Source organism: Pristis pectinata, chromosome 15, assembly GCF_009764475.1.
Source record: "Pristis pectinata isolate sPriPec2 chromosome 15, sPriPec2.1.pri, whole genome shotgun sequence".
NCBI lineage: Eukaryota > Metazoa > Chordata > Chondrichthyes > Rhinopristiformes > Pristidae > Pristis > Pristis pectinata.
In genome coordinates, this window is record NC_067419.1 from 11746642 (window position 1) to 11755357 (window position 8716).

At 43.9% G+C, this 8716-nt stretch overlaps 1 protein-coding gene across 1 annotated transcript; it reads left to right on the plus strand.

Annotated features, from left to right (window-relative positions):
• The first annotated feature begins 1165 nt into the window (after positions 1-1165).
• On the plus strand, positions 1166-7657 carry si:dkey-42p14.3 (EF-hand calcium-binding domain-containing protein 10). The gene is made up of 4 exons (XM_052029976.1): positions 1166-1327; positions 4313-4477; positions 4566-4656; positions 7474-7657. The coding sequence occupies exons 1-4, from the start codon at positions 1225-1227 to the stop codon at positions 7517-7519; spliced, it is 405 nt and encodes a 134-aa protein (XP_051885936.1). The 5' UTR covers positions 1166-1224; the 3' UTR covers positions 7520-7657.
• The last annotated feature ends 1059 nt before the right edge of the window (positions 7658-8716 follow it).

Here is an 8716-nt window from a genome sequence, read left to right on the forward strand (position 1 = left end):
TTTGCCTCCACATTTCCCTGAGGTAGGGAATTCCAAAGATTTATGACCTTCAGAAAAGACATTCCTTCTCCTATTACATTGCATATTAGATGGGTGACCTCTTTTATTCTGAAAATAAGCCCCTAGTTTCAGATACCCTATCAGGGCAATTATTTCAAGATCTGTATCGTCAAACACTCATGGAATCTTTTGTTTCTACTAAACCCTGAGCAGAAGCCTAATGTGCTCAATGTTTCTTCACAAGTCAACCCCTTCATCTCAGGAATCAACATAATAAAAGAAAGATGGAAATGCTGGAAATATTCAGCAGGTCAGGCAGCATCTATACAAAAGAGTAGCAGAGTTAATATTTTGGTTACAGACCATTCATCAAGCTAGCGAAACTGCGCTGAACTGCCTCCAATGCAAGTTTGTCCCTTTTATTAAAGACACCAAAACTGTAGGCTGTATACAGGTGTAGCAAGACTTTCAACATTTCATACTCCATCCCCTTTGCAATAAAAGCCAACATGTCCATTTATGTTCCCAATTATTTGTCTATACATTAACTTCGTACCTCACCTTCCCCACATCCTACTCCATGTCATTTTTATTGTCCACTCGCCCAGTCTACATTTTTCTCCTCCTCGCAACCTGCTTTGCCACCTGTCCTTGTACAGTCGGTAAACCTGTCTCCAATGCACTCGCTGTAATCCTTTACCCATTGAAAGCTGGATCTTAAAACGAGTGACTGGATGCCACGGTGGTCCTGGTCACCTTAATCCACCGGGATTAAAACCCTTCCCGAGCGGTGGTCTGCAACAGGCGGTATGGCATCATCCTCCGATCACAGGCAGCATTTCCAGTGAAGTTGGCGGGGTAGAAATGCATCCTTGGTCATGAGCACCAGGCAAACATTCGACCACTGGCTGCACCGTGGCCTCCTTCCTCGCTTTCCAAACCCCAGGCCTGCTGCATTCGGCTGACCGAAGAGCTCTCGGTGACGAGCTCCGACAACCAGGCCGGGCGGCCGGCCCGCTACCCCCGGGGACTTCGCATCGACTCCCAGGTCGTTCAGAGCGCACTCCTCAGAAGATCAACCTGCGCCGGCCCCCGAGGTACCTCCATGGGGCAGTGACCAGCCGCCGGGTGTGAGGGAAGCGGCCGGTCTTCACCGAGGGGGAGGGCAGTGAGCGGAAGTTACGTCACCCTTCAGCTTCGCACCCGTTACCCAGCAACGGCGGCATGGCGTCTCCCCGGGAGCAGGAGGCCTTCGAGTACCTGGCGGAGCACCAGATCCTGCAGCTGATCGACGGCCTGACCAGCATGTTGCTGTACCGCCGGCCGGGTAGGTGGGCACTCGTGGCCGAGGCCTCGGGCGTCGGGACACGTCGACTCGCGGGCTCGGCTGAGGAAACGAGCGGTCTCAGCAATGACTAGCTCACCCTCATCCCTCCTCACCCTCACCCCCCTCATCCCTCCTCATCCCGCCTCACCCCCCTCACCCTCCTCATCCTACCCCACCCTCCTCACTCCTCATCCCTCCTCATCCCTCCACATCCTCCTCACCCCCTCATCCGTCCTCACCCTACCCCATCCCCCTCACACCCTCCTCACCTCATCCCCCTCACCTTCCTCACCCCCTCATCCCCCTCACCCTCATCCCTCTGCATCCTCCTTACCCCCTCATCCCTTCTCACCCCCTCATCCCCATCACCCTCCTCATCCTCATCCCCTCATCCTACCCCATCCCCTCATCCCCCTCACCCTCCTCATCCCTCCTTATCCACCTCATCCTCCTTACCCCCTCACTCTCCTCCCCCTCCCCCACTATCCTCACCCCCTCATCCTCACCCCCATCATCCTCATCCCCGCATCCCACCCCATCCCCTCATCCCCCTCACCCTCCTCACCCTCCTAATCCCTCTGCATCATCCTTACCCCCTCACCCTCCTCATCCCAACACATCCTCCTTACTCCCTCACCCTCATCCCCTCATCCCTCCCCAACCCTCTGCTCCCTCCTCTCACCCCCTCATCCCCCCTCATCCCCCCTCATCCCCTCCTCACCCCCTCCCTTCCTCATCCCTTCTCACCCTCCTCATCCCCCTCACCCCATCCCACCTCCCCACCTCATCCTTCTCACCCTACGTCATCCCTCCCCATCTCTCCACATCCCTCCCCATCCTACCTCGCCCTACATCACCCCACCTCCTCCTCCTCACCCACCACATCCGTCCTCACCCTCATCATCCCACCGCACTCCACCTCACCCCAGCATCATGTCTCAACACCCCACCTCACCCCATTTCATTCCCACCTCCTGCACCCATCCCACTTCAAACTCACTCACCACACCCATCTCACCCCAGTAATCTCTCAATGCCACACTCTAAAATTTATTTCATCCACCTCATCCACCACACCCAATATTAACTTCTAAAACCACATCCTATCTCAGTCCCAACTCACTTCATCCCACCATCAATCTCCCAATACAGCACTCTAACACCCCATCTCATTCACTGCACCTATCCCACCCAAGCATCAACCCTCAAGCCCATACCCGAACACCCTCTCTGACTCACCTCACCCACCACACCCAGAACCAATCCATAACACATCATCTCAACCACCTTGTACCAGAATCAACAACTCCACACCCTGTCACCCACCACAGCCCAGCAGCGGCCCCTCAACAAACCCTGTCTTGCCCACCTCACTCACCACGTCTTAGCATGGACCCCTCAACAAAACACCATATCACCTACCCCAGCACCAACCTGTCAATGTCACATGCTAAAATCTCCTTTTACCCCCATACCACAGCATCAATCCCTCTCTGCCATACCCCATCTCACCCACCTCACCTAGTCCACTCCAACATCAGCCCTTTAATACCACACTCTGTAAGACCCTAAACATCACTCCTAACCTAACTTACCAATTTCCAATTCACCTTCATCCCGTCAACATCACACTCTAACATCCATTTCACCCACCTCACCCAGCATCAGCCACTCAACACCACACTCCATTTTGCCCACCAGAACCTAGCATCAAGCCCTCAACACTGCAACCTAAAACCCCATCTCACCTTCCACATCCAACCTATCCCAGCACAATATTTGCTATTAAACAATCTGTCTCACTCTGATAAATTATACTTGAGGTTTGCCATTCTCTTAGAGTAACATTTGAATGTTTCATAGTCTTAAAAACAATTCTTTTGAAAGGTTGTGTGTATTTCAGGCTCTTGCCGAATCCCATTAACACATCTCAAACTTTATCTTGCCTTCTGAAAGATAATTAAACATTTAAGTGAAGTAAGTGCTTTTTTACTTCCCTGCTTGCTGTCTGGGAGGTTTCTTCTGTCTGACGAGCTGCTCAGTCAACTTGATGGCATCAGAATCACTGAACATCACAGATCCCCAGCGGAAGATGCCAGACAGCAAGTCACATTGGAAAAGGGAAAATCCATGTTGCAGAGCTTACTGAACCCATTTGACCAGGTTTAATGAAAGCCAGCACAGAGCGCAACCTCTTCGCCACAACTGGAAAATCCTTATGGTGAATGAGGATAGGTACGTGGGCCACAAATCCCCACAGATCAGTCAGAATTGGAAAAGATTAAAAATGTCTTTTTTCTCGGTAAACTTGTATGCAGTCAAAACTAAGCAAAAGTCTCCCATTTTAGAAACAAAATCATAAGCAAATTTTAATGTTGCTGGTGTGCAGTCCACTTGGTGCTCATAGCTTATGACAGGACACAAACGTACTGGTGGAAATCATTTGCTTGTTCATAACTAACATGGAAGACAAGCAGGCTGCCAAAGCAATCAGTCTGACAGGCTGCACCCAGCACTGTAGAAGGACAGGAAGATCTTAGACCCACCCATGCACCTCCACAGTAGACAGCCAAAGATCAGCAGCTACAAATAAGTAGAGCCCTTCAAATTCTGGAGGAGAATCTGCAACTTCTCACAGTGAGGAAGAGTATGGAAAATGCTCTCAAAAAATTTATGAAACAAATGGTTTACATCTTTAAAACAAAATGCACCAACCTCACCAAATAAGGATTAACCTCATCAAATGAGGTTTGATTAGTGTGATGCTACTCTGTGATTGAATAGGGAGGCAGAAATACAGCTGACCAACAGAAAGTAGTTAGGATTGTATTGTAATATATACTCTCTCTTTTCCATTAAATTTGTGATCTAGTTCTCATAAACCTATTTTCATATTTTTTTATTTTTATCAATTTGAAGAAAATGAATAACAGTTGTTGGACTGCAATTCATATTGTTTAGTTAAATATGCTTTTATATTTGCAGCTAAGCCTTTGGAGTTTTTAATTGAACAACTGGAGCAATTGAAGACTGCCAAAAAGACTCGAACAAATTACCCTTGTTTGTTTGATGAGTCAAATTTGGATGCTGTATTTGGGATTTTGGATACTACAAAACAAGGATATATAACTTTGAAGCAGTACACAGAAGGTATGGCTTCCATGTCCCATTGTCTATGATTTGTACTGTTGTAAAACTTTGAAGCTCAGCCCTAACTCTTTGCTTGGAATCATTTCAGCTTTGAAAACTCTCGGAGTAGAGGATTTTGCAAAGATGCCAGCAGGTGCCCATGACAATAAAATCCACCTGGCAGTATTCAAATCAGAGGCGTAAGTACAGAAGTTTTGTTCTTAAGATCATACATGAGTAACTTCCAAATTATCCATGAGAGGTTGAAGTTTTTGCCATTGTTATCTGAGATTCTGAAATGAAATTCAGAATATTTTGATGCTTTGTCCAACTGTAGTTTCCGTAGTATGGGAAATTGCACGTGTCTCTTAAACCTGACAGTTTCTTAGAACTATCAGTTCTTTCCCTTTGACAATTACAAAAAGATATGTATAATTTGACGAGTGATAAATGTACTTTTGAATGTTTAGGTAAACATCAAACCCCATGGCTTACTTTACTAACAGTGTTGAAAAGAGAACACAATATTGATGAAAAGGTGATGAGATTATGCAAAACTCAGTCTAAAATGTCATTGGTTATGCATGCAAAAAGAACCAAAAAGCTAAGTGTGTTTAAAAAATAGCTGTATAAACAGTGAGGGAAATAAAGATGGGGAGAAACTGGTCATGCTTGCAAAAGAAACAAAATAAATGTCAAAAACAAGATTTTCGCTGCCAGTCTCTTACCCTGAGACCTTTAGGCATGAAAGATCTCCTTTGCTTATGGGTCCATGGGTAACAGAACAGACTATGGTGGGAACCAAGTTCGACCTTTCTTCTCTTTAGTACATTGTTGCTGATATCAATTGTAGTGCTGATAATGTTTGAATCTTGTGGTCTGTATGGTTTTGCATCAGGCAGTCTTTTTTCTCACTGGGCTGCAAAGGAACAAAGCAAAATTGTCACTCTCCCATTGAAGGGAAGACAGACGAAAAAAATACACTGACTTAGATACAACCGTATGAAGTTGTGTTGACCACTGAAGTGATGCTATAAAGGATATTGATGAACGTTGATCTGAATTATCAGTAAGGGAAACGTGCTGATGTTAAGTACACTGGTGTTTGCAGATTTCTTTTCTGAACCTGAATCAGTTATTATTTTGTGTCTATATTTTTGTATGTGTGTAACAATACGTGGTATATGCACTCTTGGAAAAAATGATCAAAACAAAGTACAAAGTCCATGGAAATCTGAAACCATAGGCTATCTAAATATCTGTTTCTTCAAACCTTGTGTAATAAAGAGTCAAGACTTCTTTAAGCACACCTTCCATCCTGTAGAAGTGCCACAGATGCTATAGGAACATCATCATTTCCAAGTTCTCTTCCTTGGATACTGTCAAAAATTCTGGAACCGTCTCCCTTACAGTGCATTAGGAGTACCTTCATCACACAATGTACAGTGGTTTAAGAAGAAGGTTTACAACTATCACCTCTGTGGCAACTAGGGATGAGCAACTGGTCTTACCAGTGACATCCACTTCCCAAAATGATTTTATAAAATACCAGCGATGAAAATTTTGAGAGATGCTACGGATTGTTTCACTCCTCATTTAATATGAAGGGAGAAGTTGTCCACAGTTTTTATTCCTGATGATCACTTTACTTTCCCTGTGAAAATAGAAAAGGAGATGGAAACAACGAAGCTAGCATGTTGCCCTATTTTTAGCAACTTGCCAAAATTTAGTATTTTATAAACTGGATGCTTGACATACCAGTTAAGATGAGATTTGTGTAGTGCGTGTTAGTAGAAAGAGAAGTTCAAGTGGCAATCTTTGTCATGAAAATGCAAAACTTCATTTGTTGATAATGTTAACACTTTACACATTTCACATTTAGAGAAAATGCTAGTTTTTTTTTAATGAAATTAGAGTCATAGAGTTATAAAGCACAGAACAGGCCCTTCTGCCAAACATCCATGCTGCCCACCACACATCATGGACAGTAATATTGTACTATTCCCATCTTATTTTCCCTATCCATTCCCCCTGATTCTGCCAGTCCCCTGCACATGAGGGGGAATTTACAGCAGCCAGTTAATCTACCTACCTGAATGCCTTTGGGATATGGAAGAGTATTGGACCACCTGAAGGAAAACCACACAGTCAGAGATAGAACACGCAAACTCCACACAGACAGCATTGGAGGTCAGGATATGAACCCAGGTCACTGGAGCTGGGCTGCAGCAGCTCTGCTAGCTGCACCATAGGCTATAAAATAACAAGGTTAGAATTATTAACCTGGACTTTACTAGTAAATGCAAATGTTCAGAACTTCCTAGCATTTATTGTCAAACATACTCACTGTTAGTTGGAGACATATGTTACAGTGTGGTCTACCACTTGGCTACTCATGGAGCCTAGCAGCAGATCTGCATTTGCTGAGATTCCTAGTATTTATATTGGTTCATCCTGGTGCATAAATGGTAGTATCGTTGCTATCAATGGGGACTTAAGACTGTGAGAAAGAAAGAAAGGAAGGAACTATCTCCTAAATTATTTGTTTTTACTTAATGTTTTAAATATTCTTTAACGTTTAAATATTTAAAAGTTAGAGACATTCATAAACATTAAAAAGCCATGGCAGCTTTAAAAGACAGGAAAGTCAATATTGAACTGACAGGCCCTTGGGCTATTAATATTAGTCATTTGCATCTAGCTTGGGTAGGTTGGGTGTGGGGTGAGACTGGGCAGATGGCAGGCCAGCATCAGCAAAGTCCAGCCCATTATTTTTATATGGTAAACAGAATGTACTAAGATGTGCATTCATTGATCTCATTCAGTAACAAGAATGAAACATTCAGGTCAGGAACAGCCAAGGTGAGTCTCTTGTTAACTCGGGTTAAACCCAGTCAAGACACCTTGGTGCCTTCAAGAAGCTCTTACAACTTATTTGCTGATCTCAAAATTTACAGTTAGGTTACTGAAAACAATCACAACTTAGAACTGATATTTGCTTTTCTTCATATTATCAGGAAAGCTGGATTAATGAAGATGTATTCCCCATACAAATCTGGATAAAGTTGTGCACTTCCTTTTGTCTGCAGTTAACTGTAACTGGGTAATAGTAGCATACATTCATCTCAACATGTTTAGCATAAAATTGAGAGAACCAATAACATTTGCTACATGTACTTGAATAAATAATATTAACCTTGACTTTGATGTTGATTTTGTTATTGGTTTCTCTTTGAGCCCTGTTTCATTGGGACCATCTAATGCGAAAGCATTAAGAATTAGTTCCAGTATGAAAATTCAGAGAGTCCACAGTGCAAAGGATGCACACAACCTCTGAATGTCTGACAACTGATGGTGTGGTTCAGAGTGATATAGCTAATAACGCCCCATACAGGCCAATAAACCCCATATAGCCCCATACAAGCTAATAAACTACTGAGAAACTACTGGGAGAAATTAAAAAAAACAACTGAAAAATTTCTCTCAATTGGATAAATAATATAAGTGAAGGTAATAACATTGACCATTCTTACAGTAGCTATTATTCCATTTATTAGTGGGATGTGATAATCACCAGACAGATTACCTGCTGGCCCTAGATACCACAAAATATACAAAAATTCTGCTTCTTCTACTCTTTGAGGATGAGAATTCCAAAGACTCATGACCCTTTGGTGTCTTAAATAGGCAACCTCTTCCTTTTAATCAGTGACTCTTAGTTTAAATTCTCCCAAAGGAACAAAATGTCTTCTCCACATACACCCTGTCAAGATCCCCAGAGAGGATCTGGGGGATCTTGCTTGCTAGATGGTGGAGGTGGAGCAAGCAAGTGGCTTTGCAAAGTTTGCTTGGTTGCCTATGATGCAAAAGGTACTCAACCTCCATGTTGCTTTGCAGATGCCAAGCACCAGCTCTGAAAGAAAGCATAACCAACATTGATTCTACAGAAATATCAACTGATCATATGTTTAACTTTGCTCTGCCCTTCACCCATTTGCTTTTATCTCTCTGGTTGCTGCTACACAGTGCACTCCAATGGCAACAGTAGATTTGGTAGAGGCTGTTTGCCTTCAGTGGGGGAGACTGTTGATATCTTGAAGGGCAGCTTTGAACAGCTCTGGGCCACAAAGACTTAGCTCTACACTGCAGCATTTCAGCGTGGGTAACAGTAAACTAGCTGTTGGCCTTACAGGCAACATTAGATGTGCAGGAGTTTCATCAGGAATGCTGCCATCCTGAAAAAATACAACAGATTCAAGC

Coding starts and splice junctions, on each gene's coding strand:
- si:dkey-42p14.3 (XM_052029976.1), top strand. CDS start 1,225: ATGGCGTCTCCCCGGGAGCAGGAGGCCTTCGAGTACCTGGCGGAGCAC. Junction 4,478..4,565: donor TTTGAAGCAGTACACAGAAG/GTATGGCTTCCA, acceptor GAATCATTTCAG/CTTTGAAAACTCTCGGAGTA. Junction 4,657..7,473: donor GCAGTATTCAAATCAGAGGC/GTAAGTACAGAA, acceptor TCATATTATCAG/GAAAGCTGGATTAATGAAGA.